The sequence below is a fragment of the Lepidochelys olivacea genome (genome assembly GCF_965140295.1).
Source record: "Lepidochelys olivacea isolate rLepOli2 genome assembly, chromosome: 25".
In the NCBI taxonomy this organism is placed as follows: Eukaryota; Metazoa; Chordata; order Testudines; family Cheloniidae; genus Lepidochelys; species Lepidochelys olivacea.
The window spans coordinates 11,495,314-11,512,594 of record NC_140435.1 but is presented as its reverse complement, the minus strand read 5'-3'; the positions used below and the strand labels follow the sequence as shown (position 1 = coordinate 11,512,594).

General features: G+C 57.0%; 1 protein-coding gene across 1 annotated transcript; it reads left to right on the top strand.

The window, feature by feature from the left end:
• Nucleotides 1-7,600: 7,600 nt before the first annotated feature.
• Nucleotides 7,601-11,026, top strand: LRG1 (leucine rich alpha-2-glycoprotein 1). The gene is made up of 2 exons (XM_084614255.1): nucleotides 7,601-7,709; nucleotides 8,576-11,026. The coding sequence occupies exon 2, from the start codon at nucleotides 8,577-8,579 to the stop codon at nucleotides 9,684-9,686; it is 1,110 nt and encodes a 369-aa protein (XP_084470381.1). The 5' UTR covers nucleotides 7,601-7,709; nucleotide 8,576; the 3' UTR covers nucleotides 9,687-11,026.
• The last annotated feature ends 6,255 nt before the right edge of the window (nucleotides 11,027-17,281 follow it).

The following is a 17,281-nucleotide window of genomic DNA, read 5'->3' as shown; positions in this document are numbered from 1 at the left end:
TAACAATAAGCAAGACTGGGCTGCACCCCTCAGGCTTCTCCCAGCGGTGGGGAGCGATGGGGCTAACCCGCAGGCGCTGACTTTCCAATGTGCTGGGGGGTACTCGACCCCCAGCTCTGTCCCAGGCCCCACGCCCGCCACCCCTTCCCCCAATGCCCCACCCCTGCCCCACTTCTTCCCACCCCTGCCTCTTTCCACCCCGTTCTGCCCCGCCGCCGTCCCCAAGCACGCCATGTCCTCACTCCTCCCCAGAGCCTCCTGCACATCGCGAAACAGCTGACTGCAGTAGGTGGGAGGCGCTGGGAGGAGGGGGAGGAGCTGAGAGGGGGGCTGCCGGTGGGTGCTCGTTTTTTCCCTGGGGGTGCTCCAGCCCCGGAGCACCCACGGCGTCGGCGCCCATGGTCTAACCCCTATGGAACAGCTCAGGCTGGAGGCAGAGCACGCTACCTGGGGATCGGATCCTGCTTCTCTGTAATGGCCTGAGGGTCCTTGTTCCCCCTGTCAGGATTTGGGCCTGACCCCCAAGCACCCTCTGGGCCTGCTCTCCGCGCATGTAGCCAACCACTTCCCAGCCAGGCGCTGCCTTGGTCCCCTCCAGGAGCCCCGTCACCTCCGCATGCACCTCCCAGGTTGCCCGGGCCCCGGCTGGATGGCCCCGCCTTGCAGGACGAGCCAGCCAGCCACTCTCGGGCTTCCCCCGCCACCTACCGGGCAAACAGACGCTCCAGGTGATGTCACCCTCTTAGCCAGCGCCCGGGCTGCCAGCCCCGTCCCAGCGCCGGGGTTGAGCCCAGCCCCTCGGGCCACCGAGACAGGTACCGTCCAAGGAAGTGCTGAGTTGACACAGCAACGAACCCCCGGCCGGGGCCTGAGCCTCCCCCGTGGCCCTGCAGCAGAGCAAAGCCCCCGCGCCCCTCTCCCGGCCCCGCCGTGCCCATAGCCCTCCCTCCATGCCACTGCAAGAGCGGTAACTCTCCCTGCAGCGCTGCGGTGGGGCTAATGCCAGCCACGCACTTGGGATTCTTTAGGCCCCTGGGATATAAATAACCCAGAGTAACACCCTAAAGGGAAGCAGCAGCTTGGGGGACGTGTGAGCAGAGCAGGGCTGGGCACACTCAACGTGCACGCAGACCCCCATGGCGAGCCGCACAATCGCACGCCCGGGCACGCGCTCGCCCGCACAGGCACGCTAGCGTACAATTGCACCCAGACACACTCGCCGACACGCTCCCAACTGCTACCGGGCAGAGCGGCTCACGCAGAGCCTTGCTCACATGCACACGCACGTGCACACACACTCGGGTGCACAGGCACACTCGCCGACACACCCAGTGGTGCACGCCCACACTCATCAGCGTGCTGACGGACACCCACCCACGTGCCCAGACTTACACTAACAGTCGTGAACACACTCAGATACAGCCCCACACAAGAATGCACACTTGCTTATATACGTGTGCTCACCACTCACACGCATATGTGGCCAGCCATAGGCAGAGATACACCAATACACCCTCATCGCCAGACACCCGGACACGCCTTCTCGCACTCGCACACCTACTGCGTGCAAACAAAGCCAGCCAGCGGGGGCCGGCATGTCTTTTGAATCTGCTTCCTCCTTGGTTTTGCACTAATGGAATTCATGCCGGGCTCGACTTTTTGAACGTGTGCTAATTGCAAGTTCTCCAACCAGTCCATGACTCCCGTGCGCGTAGGCAGAGGATGGGTGCAAGGAGCTGGGGCAGAGGAGGCATTCGAAGGGGATGCACTGGCTAGGAGATGGCTGTTGCTCCGCGGGAAGCCAGCCACGGCATGGACACGAAGCCAAGATGACTCTGACCTAGGGAATCTGAAGCGTGGGATGGTCGAACAGCCCCAGCTGCCGCTCATCCAGAGGCCAGGGGCCTGGCTGGACTCCAGTCGCCTCTCCCGGGGTCTCCGGGGTGGCCAAGTGCTTTGAGCCGTTTGCTGCTTCCGGAGCCTCTGAGCAGCTGCAGAAGCTGGGAATTGCCAAGGTGGCTCTGCACCCTCTCAGCCGAGCACGGGAGCAGAGTGGGTTTGTGTGTGTGGGGGGGGGGGTGTTGAGAAAACCTGGATTTGTGCTGGAAATGGCCCAACTTGATTATCATACACATTGTAAGGAGAGTGATCACTTTAGATAAGCTATTACCAGCAGGAGAGAGGGGTGGGGGGAGGTATTTTTTCATGCTTTGGGTGTATAAAAGATCTTCTACACTTTCCACAGTATGCATCCGATGAAGTGAGCTGTAGCTCACGAAAGCTTATGCTCAAATAAATTGGTTAGTCTCTAAGGTGCCACAAGTCCTCCTTTTCTTTTTGCGAATACAGACTAACACGGCTGCTACTCTGAAACCTGGTGCAGCCTGGACAACGCTGGGGATCCGGCCCAGGCGGGCTTACGGCAGGCTGGCCAAGCCCCTCTGCCTGGTTCTCCAGCCTCCCCTCTGGAGCAGGCTGGCGTCTCCTGCCCACACCGCCTGCCTCTCACCCCTTCTAGCCAGCACGAAGGGCACCCCTTTGCCAGGGGGGTCCCAGGAGGGGAGAGTCTCCAGGAGCTTGGCTAACAGACATTTCAGGCCTCTGGAGTTCAGTACGAGAGAGATCAGGGCACCCACCACTCAAACAGCTACGGCTCTGGGGCTTTGGCTGGGCCGGAGGTGCTCAGAGGGCTCTCACGCAGACAGACTGAGAGCAGGCTGGGGGAGGCGAAGTGGGGGAGCACAGGAAGGTGGGGGCCTGGGATCTTGTTGCGGAGGCTGGGAGAGGAGATGGTGGAGACTGGACAATAAGGGAGGTTGGAGGATGGGAAGGGGAGCTGGAGAGAGTTAGGGGGTTGGGAGGGGAGGTGTCAGGGGTTGGGGGATAGGTGGGAGGTTGGGAGGGGCGGTGTCGGTGGTTGAGGGATAGGTGGGGGGGTTGGGGGGGTTGGGGGGGTTGGGAGGGGAGGTGCCAGGGAATAGGAGGGGGTTGGGGGTAGGTGGGGGGTTGGGAGGGGAGGTGGCAGAGGTTGGGAGGGTCTGTGGGGGGTGGAGGGGAGGTGTCGGGGATTGGGAGCAGAGGGGAGGCAGGGGATTGGGACCTGAGCCCTGGGGAGGGGCAGGCGGTGGGGGCGGAGGGTGGCTGCCTGGATGACACACACCGGAAGGTGTTACACAGATGCCAAGTATCTTGTGCTGTTGCTAATCAAGCCCCCTGCGGCCCAGCCAGGGCCCCCACCCCCGGGCAGAGCTGGAGGGCTCTCAGGGCCGAGACCTGACTCTATTCATGGCTTCGCTCCCCATGGCATGAGATTGACTGCGTAGCTGAGCCGGGCCCCACTGAGCGGGGAGTATGGATGGCTCACTTAGTCGGGGAGGTGATTTTAGCCCTGCTGTAAATCCACAGGCCAATTGCTCCCCAGGAGGTAATAAAAGGGAAAACAATATCGGTAACACGATGAAAAACTTCACAGAGGAGCCGCGCGGCACAGACATTTGGGGGAGGGGGATGGACCTGGGAGAGCCGCTCGCCTTGCTGGGGCTGCCTTGCCTACCAATGCTGCCTTTGGCCAGGGCTCACTGATGCCGTCAGCACGTGATGCCCCCTTTGCCAGCCTCCCACGCCCCCTTAGTGCTGCTCACACTCCAGTGATGCTGGAAACGGGCACAAATCAGCTCAGCACCCTGATTTCGGAGGACCGAGGACCTCCAGGGATATGGGCAGTGGGGTCCACTGGGTCAGAGCCCAGGACTGGGAATCAGGACTCCTGAGTTCTCTTCCCAGCTGTGCCGCCGACCCGCTGGGCAAGTGTGGGTGTGTCTCAGCCAGGCCTGGTTTCCAGGGGCATCCACAACCCTCACTGAAGTCAGTGGGAGCAAGGGGCGCTCAGGGCGGCTGAAGATCAGGCCCACGCCGCCCCATGCCTCAGTTTCCCCCTCTGTGGCATGGAGATATTGATACACACTCGAGAGGGGCAGAACTGGTTCATTCCTCTCCCTCCTCCCCGGTCTGTCCTGGCCCAAGCTTTGCCTGAGGGTGCCTGTGGAAGAGCTGCAGCGGGGCACCAGCAGGCAGGAGGAGACTGGCAAAGCGAGCGGGGTCCCCGCTGGGCAATCAGAAGGAGGCAAGGGGAAGACCCACTGGCATTGGCCCTTCCCTAGATGGTCTCCTTTAAGGAGACCATTGCTGTGGCATCCAGCCACCTGTACCCACCACTGGTCCAAAGCCCATCTTGGGCCGGTTGGGACCACGGGCTCCAGCCAGCTGCCAGCGCTTTGGTGGTGGCCTGGAAGAAATGAGTTTGCTGGGTCTCAGCCTACTGCCCACTAGAGAGGGCCCCCCCCCGGTCACAAAGGGCTGGCACTCACGGGCACAGACGGCGATGGCGGTGGAGGCTGGACGGCCCCTCTCGCTCCGAGCCGGGCTGGGCAGAGCCTGGCTTCCCAGACATTTCCTGCCCGCGGCTAGCGCTGGGAGGATCAGCAACCCACTGCACATGGGAAGAGGCCCATGCACCCCACAGGACGGGCTCTCTGGCTCAAGCCCATTCCCCAGCGACCACAGGCCAACCCCCATGTAAGCCCCTTCGGAGACCCCCCGAACTCTCTCTGGCTCCAGGGGGTTTGGCCTAGAGCAGAGACCGGCAGCCCTCCCTGCTTGCCAGCCATGGTCCCCGCTGCGGGCTGCCCCTTTCCAGCACAACGCAAGCAGTGGCCAGACCCTGCCGTCCAAGGCCAGAAGGGAAGTGGCTGGCGGGGCACTGCCCATATAGCTCTGTGGCTAGAGGGGGTCACCCGCAATACCTTCCCGCCTGCCACGCAGGATGGGTGTGACGCCTTCTTGGCCCCTGTCCTGCCCACTGAGGAGGCGGATCCATCTGTCCACGTCGGTACAGGGCTCTGGGAGAGCCGTGAATTATTGATATTCTGCGGAAAAGGACCTAGGGGTGACAGTGGACGAGAAGCTGGATATGAGCCAGCAGGGTGCGCTTGTTGCCAAGAAGGCCAATGGCATTTTGGGCTGTATAAGTAGGGGCATAGCGAGCAGATCGAGGGACGTGATCGTTCCCCTCTATTCGACATTGGTGAGGCCTCATCTGGAGTACTGTGTCCAGTTTTGGGCCCCACACTACAAGAAGGATGTGGATAAATTGGAGAGAGTCCAGCGAAGGGCAACAAAAATGATTAGGGGACTGGAACACATGAGTTATGAGGAGAGGCTGAGGGAGCTGGGATTGTTTAGTCTGCAAAAGAGAAGAGTGAGGGGGGATTTGATAGCTGCTTTCAACTACCTGAGAGGTGGTTCCAGAGAGGATGGTTCTAGACTATTCTCAGTGGTGGAAGAGGACAGGACAAGGAGTAATGGTCTCAAGTTGCAGTGGGGGAGGTTTAGGTTGGATATTAGGAAAAACTTTTTCACTAGGAGGGTGGTGAAACACTGGAATGCGTTACCTAGGGAGGTGGTAGAATCTCCTTCCTTAGAAGTTTTTGAGGTCAGGCTTGACAAAGCCCTGGCTGGGATGATTTAATTGGGGATGGGTCCTGCTTTAGAGCAGGGGGTTGGACTAGATGACCTCCTGAGGTCCCTTCCAACCCTGATATTCTATGATTCGATATTAACAAGGAACAGGACGGATTGTTTTTCAACTTGCATTTTCCCCGCACCCTTGGCGGGGTGGGGGGGACTAAGGGAGGGGTCCCTTTAGCCGCCCTGCCTGTGAGTCATATGGGAAGAGTTCTGGAACGCAGACTCCCAGCGGGGCCCGGAGAACAGAAGCAGCCGGGTGAGGAATTCTGGTTCTTCATATTTATTGTAGCTGGGAGAGACCTGGGATTTAACAGAGCAGCAAGGCTGCCACTGGCTGGTCACGGCAAAGGTGGCACCTGCCAGAAAGTCGCTGGGCAGGATGTTTGTCTCTTTCTGCCACCTGTGGCCCGGTTGGAAGTGGCCCAGGTTTGGGGCGTGGGAGTGACTGGCCCGGGAATCCCATTAGGGGAGGGACTAGCTGAGAAATGATCCCCTGGAGAGAGGGGAAGGGAGGAAACTAGGCAGCAAAGAGCGAGAGAGAAACGGGCCCAGCTGACTCGACCTCAGAGCAGAGAAGAACTCCATGGCCAAGAACGTATTTGATGCTGGCTCTCGGACGGGACGGGGAGCTCGGACGGGTACAGAGCAGCCCATGCACTGGGCTCTGGACTGTGCTCTGTCTCAGGGACAGAGTTCGTTCACCCCATGGGTCTCCCCACAAGAGCGGACTTAGCCCTCCCACCCCCGCCCGCAAACACTGGCCGATCCCAACCGACGGCCCCCTGCTCGGAACCTCACTGGCTCACAGTGCCGCGATCACAGCAAGAAGGGCCCTTCCCCTTCCCCTGTCCTTGGACCCACCTGCCTCCGGGGACTTTAGGGGGGATATTATTGATGCCCAGTTTCCCATTTTGTGGGTGCAAACAGCACCCACATGTCTGCTCCCCCCAAATAAATTGCAGGCATCAGACCTGACTCTTTGCACCAGCAGCCACACAGCGGGTTAACCGTGCCAGTCTGTGCCCACAGTTCAGATTCCGGGCTGCCGCCTGGCAAACATGGCCAGTAGCTACAATGCAGGGTCGGGGTGGGGTGGGGGGGAGGGACTGGGAGAACAGACGTTCGTTGCCCTTTGCTCAATGATTTAACTGCCCGATCCCCAGAGCTGGAGGACAAGGGGTCCAGAGCTGTGTTTGCAGACGAATTGTACGTGGGGATACGGGCGAGCAAACAATCATGCAAACCCCAGAAAAACATCCTCCCCTTCTCCCCCCCAGGTTCCAACCTGAGCAAATCCAGACCCAGAGCCAGGCGCGGAGCTGAGCTGGCTAAATAAACCACAGGGAAATCAACCACAAAAGCCCTTTCAATCCGCACAGCTGCTGTCATTGTCCTGGCAATTGCATCAATCAGAGATAAACATATTCAAAAATCCCTGCCATGGTAAACACTGGGGAGGGCATTGGAGGGGGGGGAGGGGGGGCCCTCGGGAATGTGTTTGTCAAGTTGCACTTTGCTCACTGGTTTAAGTGTGCCATTGCCAGGTGGGGGGAAGAGCGCCTGGCGATACAGGGTCCTCTCCATCGCTGCCCTACCACCAGGGCAGTCATTTGCCCCAGGGCACAGTGGGCATGACATGCTGCCCACTCAGGATGGTCATGCCCAGCCCCTGCTGTGCCCTGCGGTTGGTGACTCCAGGGCCCTGCGAAATTGGGCCCAGGGAACCAGAGCAAGGGACAGCACAAACCCCGGCCCCTCTGGGGAGCCCTTACCCATCAGGGGAACAAAATTATGGGGGAGGGGGAGGGAGGGCTAAAAGCGATCATAGGTGTTGGGCCAAATCCTCAGCGGGTGTAAATTGGCCCCAGCGGGTGTAAATTGGCCCAGCACCATCGAATTCAGTGATGCCATTGTCCAGCAGTTCAGGAGCGGGCCCGTTGCTCCTGCGGGTTTCGCAAAGAGGTGATTTGTCAACCAGGCAGAGCGAGGGGGCAGTTCCCAGAAGGAGACCCATGGCCGCCCTGCTCCCGCCCCTTCCCTGCTCTCCCAGCCCCAGGGCTGATGGGCTGGCTAACGGGACTGCTATAAAGAGCCAGCCCCTGGCACACACAGGACAGTGTTTCCCGGCGGCGAGGAGCGGCCAGAGACAAGGCTCAGCGAGGCGGAATCGCAATCAGGGAAAGGTAGATACGGGCTCGGGGCTTTTCCCAGGCCTGGCCCCGGGATAGTGCGAAGTACATAGCTATTGATTCCGGCTGGGAGAGTTTTAACTGCAGAGCAATCCAGCTACGCAGCATGCTGAGGGGGGGAGGGCCCTGGCGGAGGGAGTCGGGGCACACCCCAGCCAGGATAATATTCAGGAGGCCCCGATTCCCAGCAAGGATCAATGTTAGGTTATGGTTAGGGGGACGATCTGGTCCCCCGTGTAAGGTTAGAACCAGTTGCCCTCTGCCCCCAGGGGCCATTCTGGAATAGGCAAAGCAAAGAGGTGCCCTGGCCATGCCCCCTTTTCTCATGTAATGTCCCCAGGTTCTGGGGCTGGGAAAGGGTGGCCTAGAGCCTGTGTGTCCCCCAGGGGTTCCCTTACTCTAAGGGAAACCCCAGGTGGCTAACCAAGGGAGCTTCGCAGCTGCTTTGCCGTGCCGGAGCAGGGCCCAAATCTGGCCCCATGAGGGATCTGCCAGCAAGGATCTCCCCTCTCCCCTCCAGCAGAGCGTCCTCCCGGCTGGGGGAGGAGGGGAACCTCAGCAGTGGGCCTTGGGCAGAGATTAAAAAGGTGAGATTCTGAATATGGTTGGGAGCCCAGGGCTGGAACAGCAGGGGGCAGAGGGTGGAGATGGAGGGGCATCGGCAGGATTGTGGGGGGGGTGGGGGGTAGGGGAGGATCCTAGGGCAGTGGGGCACGATTGAGGAGCCCTGTGCGGGCAGAGGGAGTAGGGAGTTTGCTCAGCACCTGGCTGACTCTAGCCTCCCAGCTCAGCCTCTCCACTTCCCAGGTCCCTTTACCGCCGACTAGCTGTGATGGCCCAGTGTGTGTTTTTCCTTGCAGGATGGGCCGTTTGGGGATCGCCCTGTTGGCTGCACTCATGTCCTCCCTTCCCTGCTGGCTGGGCGCCCCCTGCCCACCCGTGCCCACCTCCAGCAACATCACACAATTTGTCTGCACCTCCCCGTCCCTCAGCAGCTTCCCAACCGGCTTCCCCGAGGAGACGCTGATGATCTCTGTGGAGTTCACCAACCTCTCCAGCATCGGCCCAGACGCCCTGCAGAAGCTCCCCAACCTCCGAGAGCTGCATCTCTCCAACAATCAGCTGAGGAGCCTCCCCGGCAGCCTCTTCCGGGATCTGCCAGCGCTTCGGGTCTTGGATCTCACCAACAACCTCCTGGAAGGCCTGCCCCCAGAGATCGTGGACTCCCATAGCCCTCTGCAGCACCTGGTTCTGAATGGGAACAGGCTGGGGGCCTTGGAGCCAGCGTGGTTCCAGACGCTGCGGGAGCTGGAGTGGTTAGATGTGTCCAATAACCGGCTGCAGGCTCTGCCTCCAAATTGCTTCCAGAATCTGAGCAGCCTGAAAAGCCTTGACCTGTCCCATAACCACCTGGGCAGGCTGGCCCCAGAGCTGCTGGCCGGCCTGCCCAGCCTGGAGAGGTTAAACCTGGAAGGCAACCAGCTCCACTCCATTGTCGAGCACACCTTCGACCTGGTGCCGCACCTTCAGTACCTCTTCCTCCAGCACAACAACCTGAGCTCGCTGCCCGCACAGCTCTTCGGCAAGCTGGGCCAGCTGGCCCTCCTGGATCTCTCCAACAACACCCTGACCTCGCTGGCCCCCTGCTTCTCAGAGCAGAACCTGACGCTGGAGCTGGATCTGTCCGGGAACCCATGGGCATGTGACTGCACCATGCTCGCCTTCATGCGGTGGGTGGCGGGCCGCTCGGTCGGCCTGTACACCCTCCAGCACACCCTCTGCGGGACCCCCGAGAACCTCAAGGGCCAGACGGTGGCAGCCGCGGCCAAGGACGCGCTCGTTGCTTCCTGCTCGGCTGCACCCACAGAGCGCCCGAGCCCCTGCAGCCTCCCTCAGGGCCACGCTTCCCCAGCGGAGCATGGCTGGCCCAGGTGGCAGCACCCAGCTCCAAGTGGGCAGCCCGCCAGCTAGACGTGTTGAAAGCTGTGGGCACTCCCAGCTTCAACTCCCCCCCTGCCACCAGCCACTGGGCCCCCATGGCATGATGATGATGATGATGATGATGATGTTGGTGCCTTCCTTACCAGGGAATCCCAGCAGGGCCCACCACCTTTCCCATAGGACTGGCCTTTCCAGATCAGGCCTTTCCCCATTTGCCGCAGCCAGCTCACCCCCCAGGTCACTGATCAAAGACCTGCCCAGCTGCAGCAAGAAGGACCATGGCCGCAGGAGAACACCCCCCCACACACCCACACACACTCCTCCGTGCTCTCCTCCCTGACCCCTTCAGCCCCTCATCCTTACAATGCCTCAGAGACAGGGGCTACCATGCGCCTCCCCCAGCCAGCTCTCTCACGCAGCCACACGCTCGGGTGGGATGGTCTCCACTCAGCACCCAACAGATTCCCTCTTCCCCCGCCAGGAAACCCCTCCCCAGCAAAAAGCCCAGACATCTCTTAGGATACTGTCGTCCACCTGGAATTTGTCCTTATTCAGGCACCAGCTTCCGAGCTTGGCACCCAAATCCCACGCCCAGCTCTGCAATCTGGCACTGAGTATCCTTGGAGGCACCCAGGAGCCTAAATTGTGGGGGTTGGGGGGGCTCTGGAAAGTTGGTTTTATAGGAAACAGCATGGGCTGGAGTTTAGCTCTGCAAGGGGTTGGCTTGGATCAGGGTCCCTGTCCTTGGGTAAGGTCCCCACCCCATCCCAAACATCCCACCGTTCTGCAATCAGCAACACATACACATAGCTTCCTTCTGAGCTGGCTATGGCCAGGGTTTCCCTTTCCTGCCCTTCCCCTTGGCCGGCCTCTTCAGAAAGAGATCCTTTCCGCCAGGTGCAATCTAATAGGACTGACCTGATCTGGCTATCAAGAGGAGTCAGCTCACCTCAGCCACATGCCTTTGATGCATCTCCTTGTAGAAGCAAAGGCAAGCAGTTGCAGGCTGGATAGATGCTCCCCCTACAAGGTCCAAGAACATGGGTCCCCCATCCCAGGCCTCTGTTATCCCCTAAAAGGTCTTAGGACCGGGCATCCCATCCTGGTCCCAAAGATCAGAGAAGTTTGGCATTGAAAGGAAAGCATAGCTCTCTAGAGAGAGAAATGTAAGCCATGACTAAATCCAGCTTCTCTGGTCAATGTCACCCCGTCCCTGTGAATGTTCTGGCCCTCATGATATGTTGATTGCAGCCGTTGTGTTTTTTTAATTGGAAACAAAACACTGAATGTAACACGTTAACGTCTCGCTGGCAAATTTATGGCGGAACTAGGGTCCTAAGGAAGGTTTAAATTAAACTGAATTGTTTAAAGCTGCTGCACAATTTGTCCTGATTTATCACGCCAATAAAAACCGGGAGTGAGTGGTGCCTCTGGACCCCAGAGTGGGTGGCTGGGCTTTTGTTCTATAAAGAGAGGTTGCTGGTTGTTGGCGTAACTTGAAAATAATCAAGGTGAACACGATGGACACTAAGGGGTCCCTGATTCGATGGGGGAAGGGAGAGGAGGCCAAGGGCTGATGCGGGTGAAGTTCAACTAGTGGCCTTGGAAAGCCCTCCAAAAGTCTGGATCCTTCTCAGAACTTTAACCGTCTGCAAACTCAGGCTGGGGGCCTCCTAGAAGCCGGTTTGTTCTTCAGATGATCCTGAGATGCAACTTCAGCACCTGCATCTGGACCCCCAGCTTCCCCAGAGTTCAGGGGTCTTGGCTCAAGGGGATCAGTTCAGCCCTTTCCAAAGAGATGGACCCAGTGGCCAAGGTCAGCTCCAGATCTCCACTTACTTGCCAAAAGGGAGTCAGAACTCCTGGGTTCTGTTCCTGGTTCTCTGCCCCAGCCTCCAGGGCCGGTGGCTGGCTTGCTGTAAGATGAGGGGTGATAATGTCTGTGCATGTGTATAAACACTCAGAAATCTACAGCTGCATAATGCCAAGTCGATATCTCTTCTTATTGCCACGAGTGACAGGCTTTGGGGCAGGTTTCCTCCCACGATCCCACAGTGCGTGGCCCCCCCTTCCAAACTAGAGATCAGTAATAGGTGCTGTGGGGGCAGAGAAAAAGGGGGAGCAAATGAGAGTGAAAAGCGTTTGCCGTTGGCCCAGTCCCACCTACAGTTCACAGTGCAGCATCCGTGCAGGGGCCACCGGCTGTGCAGCAGCCAGCCCGCGAGGGGCTTCCAAGCCGGTGGCACGTCACAGAGCAACAGGGCAGCACATTCCAATGGGCCCGTAGCTGGGCACCTGTGCCACTGGGGAGTGGGGGAGGGTAGGAGATCGTGGGGCCTGATTCTCTCTCACTTACGCCACTTGTACACCCCAGTGACTCCACCGGCTTCAGGGAGGTTGCAAAAGGCAAACCAGGGCCAATGGCTGGACCAAGCTCCACCCCTGCTTGAGCTCGTCCATGGAAAGAGATGCTGGTGCCGGGCACCCTAGCATCATAGGGAAGCTAATGGGAGTTGAGGGCATTCAGTCCCTCGTAGGATCAGGCCCCAGACGCACTAGTGCTGTTATTATTACTGGCAAACCAGCCCTTTCCCTAACCCAGCCGGCCAGTGAAACACACGTTCACGGAATCCCCAGCAATGCCCCCGAGCCCAGAAATGTCCACACCATTTCCACTGCACGTAAGAGAAACTGAAGTCCCAGCGCCAGGCAGCCACCCCCGGCTAGCCCCAGGTGCTGGTTTACTCTGTCCCTGGGCCGTCAGGGCATCCGGGTGACACGCCTGCAGGGTCTGGCAGGGGCTAGCGCACAGGGAGCTGGCCTTCTGTTGTTCTTTCCACCTCCACCTGGCTTCTGTTGGGAACAGAGCGGTAATCAGCCAGAGAGGCCGCAGGAGCCTCTCAGAACAGGAGCGGGTGCAAGTCGGCCCAAAGCACACAGGAGCAGACCCTCCTCGCTCCATTGAAGGGGATGCCCCAGGGGGCCTGACCCAAAGCCCACTGAAATCAGTGGAAAGACTCGGGTTGATTCAGTGGGTCTTGGATCAGGCCTCTCATCAGGCCACACACAGTCTCCTAGAGCAGTGACTGCCCCGTCTCTGCCCCGGGAGCAGCATGTCCCCGCTAGAGCGTGGCCCTGCTCGGATCTTAGGCCCCGCGTCAAAGCTGTCCCAGGCCAGTTACACCCACAAGCCCGTCAGCACAATGAGGAATGAGGCGTGGACGGGGGACCTCTTAGATCATCCACCTGTGGGGCAGGAGGGCAGGACTGACCCCGCTTTTCCAAGCTTTGGGCCAGTCCAGTTTTCAGTGGCTCAAGTAGAGGGGCTTCTATCGCCAGCACAGAGCTCCCTGCTGCAGGGGGGTGCTGGGACACCAGCAGAGCTCCAAACTGTCCTGCGGTGGGTCCAACTCCTCCTTCGTCTCCTCTGCGATACAACTGTCCTATCTCCTGCCCCCCTCCCCCGCTGGTATCGGCCCTAGGCACCTTCCCTGCTGCATCTGGGAAGCTGCATTTCAGGGCCTTGTAGTGGAAGTCATTGACCGAGGGCCCACCAGTGTCAGCAGCAGCACCATGGGGCCCTGGGACGCAGGCTTAATGTCTAGATGTCAAATATGCCTTGGATATCTGTTGGTTATAAGTTACTTCTCTGCTCCTTTTAATCAGCAGACTGTCCCCTCTCCAGGCAACTAATCACCCCCATGCATATTCCAAACTGTTAGCTTCCTCTGACAGCTACAGACAATGGGATCTATACGCCCATCTCAGCATGGGAGACATCTTGTCTGGAGAGCAGAACGAAGCTGAAGTTGATGTAGGCGAAAGGAAAACTTCAACCCTTGCCCAAGGAGTCTTTCCCAGCTAAGACTCCATAACTGATCTGTGGACAAAACTCCCATCACTCCTGGTCTAGCTACAGAGAACTGCTACCAGGTGACAGACAAGAAAAACTAACGGCCTGTTTTTCTATGCAAAATGGCCATTGTGTCCCTGGAAATTACATTACGTTTCACAAAGGGAGTGGAGGCATTATAAATCACATAAGCTGTTTAAGGAATAATTTACTGCAGGACCCAGAAAAATCAAAGGCTCCAGAGACCAAACTTCCTGATACCCCAGAAGAACCCAAAGCCACCAGCTTTCCCCCCGACTGTGAAGCTGTACATGCCTCTGAAATCCAAGGGAGAGTCTTTCCATATGTGAATATCCTTCCAAGTAAGGTCTCTTGAATTGTAAGCCCTAAAGAATGAAATGCTTAGATGCAATCAAAGAAGGGGCAAACTATGCCGAGCGAATTTAGAGGGACTAGAAGGATTTTTGTTTGTAGAACTGCAGAAGCAATAGGAACGGTCTGGCACAAGAAGGAAACACAACACTGAAGGACACAAGCACTAACCAGGGTGTATCTTTGAAATATTAAAAGAATTTGCTTAAAGAGAGGGGAAATTCTATGATTCTATGAAATGCCAATTGGTAGTGGGGCTAAAAGAGAAACAAATGGATAGAACATATGAACCCGCAGGAAAAGGATCAAAGTCATGTGTTATACAACAACGCCGTCTATTGGCTAGCGATGGAAGCAGCAGAGAAGCTGTTTGGCAAGTGTCTAATACGAATCGGTTCTGAAACCAGCATATAAACCAAGAGGACACCGTCTGGGACCCCTGGGTTGACTGAATCCACAAATAAGCTGCAGAGTCCAGAAGTGCTATCAGACACTTGGGCCAGCCTCCTAGACAGCTCTCCCCTGTCTGGGTTACCAGGACAGAAGCAGTGTGATTTCATTTCACCGATTGTATTTCTCTTTGTGTTCTTTAAAATCAGTACCTGACGGTTCCCTCCTTCAGTCTGCACTCTGCACTCTCCCCACTGACATACCGGAAACCATATTTTGGATTTTAATTTTGAACTAAGCCAGCGGTTCTCAAACTTTAGCAATGCAAGGACTCTCATTTTGATTTATAATTTTTCAGGGATCCCCAAGTTCCCCTGCTCAGCCCTTGCCCTGCCCTCTTCCCCAAGGTCATGCCCCTGCCCCGCCCCTTCTCCAAGACCCCGCCCCCGCTCACTCCCCCCCCCGTCCCATCGCTCGCTCTCATAGAATCATAAAAAGAAAAGGAGGACTTGTGGCACCTTAGAGACTAACCCATTTATTTGAGCACAAGCTTTCGTGAGCTACAGCTCACTTCATCAGATGCATCACAGAATATCAGGGTTGGAAGGGACCTCAGGAGGTCATCTAGTCCAACCCCCTGTTCAAAGCAGGACCGATCCCCAATTAAATCATCCCAGCCAGGGCTTTGTCAAGCCTGACCTTAAAAACTTCTAAGGAAGGAGATTCCACCACCTCCCTAGGCAACACATTTCAGTGTTTCACCACCCTCCTAGTGAAAATTTTTTTCCTAATATCCAACCTAAACCTCCCCCACTGCAACTTGAGACCATTACTCCTCGTTCTGTCATCTGCTACCACTGAGAATAGTCTAGATCCATCCTCTTTGGAATCATCTTTCAGGTAGTTGAAAGCAGCTATCAAATCTCCCCTCGTTCTTCTCTTCCACAGACTAAACAATCCCAGTTCCCTCAGCCTCTCCTCATAACTCATGTGTTCCAGTCCCCTAATCATTTTTGTTGCCCTCCGCTGGATTCTTTCCAATTTTTCCACATCCTTCTTGTAGTGTGGGGCCCAAAACTGGACACAGTACTCCAGATGAGGCCTCACCAGTATCGAATAGAGGGGAATGATCACGTCCCTCGATCTGCTGGCAATGCCCCTACTTATACAGCCCAAAATGCCATTGGCCTTCTTGGCTACAAGGGCACACTGTTGACTCATATCCAGCTTCTCGTCCACTGTAACCCCTAGGTCCATTTCTGCAGAACTGCTGCCGAGACATTCGGTCCCTAGTCTGTAGCGGTGCATGGGATTCTTCCGTCCTAAGTGCAGGACTCTGCACTTGTCCTTGTTGAACCTCATCAGATTTCTTTTGGCCCAATCCTCCAATTTGTCTAGGTCCCTCTGTATCCTATCCCTACCCTCCAGCGTATCTACCTCTCCTCCCAGTTTAGTGTCGTCTGCAAACTTGCTGAGGGTGCAATCCACACCATCCTCCAGATTATTAATGAAGATATTGAACAAAACCGGCCCCAGGACTGACCCTTGGGGCACTCCTATTGATACTGGCTGCCAACTAGACATGGATCTATTGATCACTACCTGTTGAGCCCGACAATCTAGCCAATTTTCTACCCACCTTATAGTGCATTCATCCAGCCCATACTTCCTTAACTTGCTGACAAGAATACTGTGGGAGACAGTGTCAAAAGCTTTGCTAAAGTCAAGGAACACCACGTCCACTGCTTTCCCTTCATCCACAGAACCAGTTATCTCGTCATAGAAGGCAATTAGATTAGTCAGGCATGACTTGCCCTTGGTGAATCCATGCTGACTGTTCCTGATCACTTTCCTCTCCTCTAAGTGCTTCAGAATTGATTCCTTGAGGACCTGCTCCATGATTTTTCCGGGGACTGGGTGAAGCTGACTGGCCTGTAGTTCCCAGGATCCTCCTTCTTCCCTTTTTTAAAGATGGGCACTACATTAGCCTTTTTGCAGTCGTCCGGGACTTCCCCCGATCGCCATGAATTTTCAAAGATAATGGACAATGGCTCTGCAATCACATCCACCAACTCCTTTAGCACTCTCGGATGCAACACATCTGGCCCCATGGACCTGTGCACGTCCAGCTTTTCTAAATAGTCCCGAACCACTTCTTTCTCCACAGAGGGCTGGTCACCTCCTCCCCATGCTGTGCTGCCCAGTGCAGCAGTCTGGGGGCTGACCTTGTTCGTGAAGACAGAGGCAAAAAAAGCATTGAGTACATTAGCTTTTTCCACATCCTCTGTCACTAGGTTGCCTCTCCTCCATCTTCACTCACTTTCACCAGGCTCGGGCAGGAGACTGGGGTGCAGGAGGGGGTGCGGGCTCCAGCCAGGCAGCGCTTACGTCTGGCGACTCCCAGAAGTGACCGACATCCCTCTGGCTGGGGCTCCTAGGCGAGGGGGAGTTCCCGGCCAATGTTGGCGCTCAGGGCATGGGGCACAGGCAGCACACGGAGACCCCCCCCCCAGGGGCTGCAGGGACATGCCGGACGCTTTCAGGAGAAACACAGAGCCAGGGCAGGTAGGAAGCCTGCCTTAGCCCCACTGCGCCACCGGCCTTTTAGCATGCAGGAGGCACTGGGAAGGAGGGGGAGGAGTTGTGGGACGGAGGAGGAGGAGTTAATCAGTAGGGCCTGTGAACCCCCTGGGGTACTTTCGGGGAGCCCACTTTGAGAAACGCTGAACTAAGCCATGCTATATATTTATGATTATGTGAATGTTTCTCCTTCGTCAGTCCAAGTACATTGGCCTAAGAGCACTTCGAACTTCAAGCAATTGCCTGTGATGTTTCAAACTAGCCCCTTTCAAACCAAACTCTACCAACGACATGTACATAAGAGCGATTGAAAGTCCAAGTGCAACTTTACTCCTCGGAGAATTACTGGAAGTGTCATAAATGCGCTCGAGATACTAAAGAATTGGTAATTGGTGATGAGTAACGGCAATATGAAATCCTGGTGTTTGCA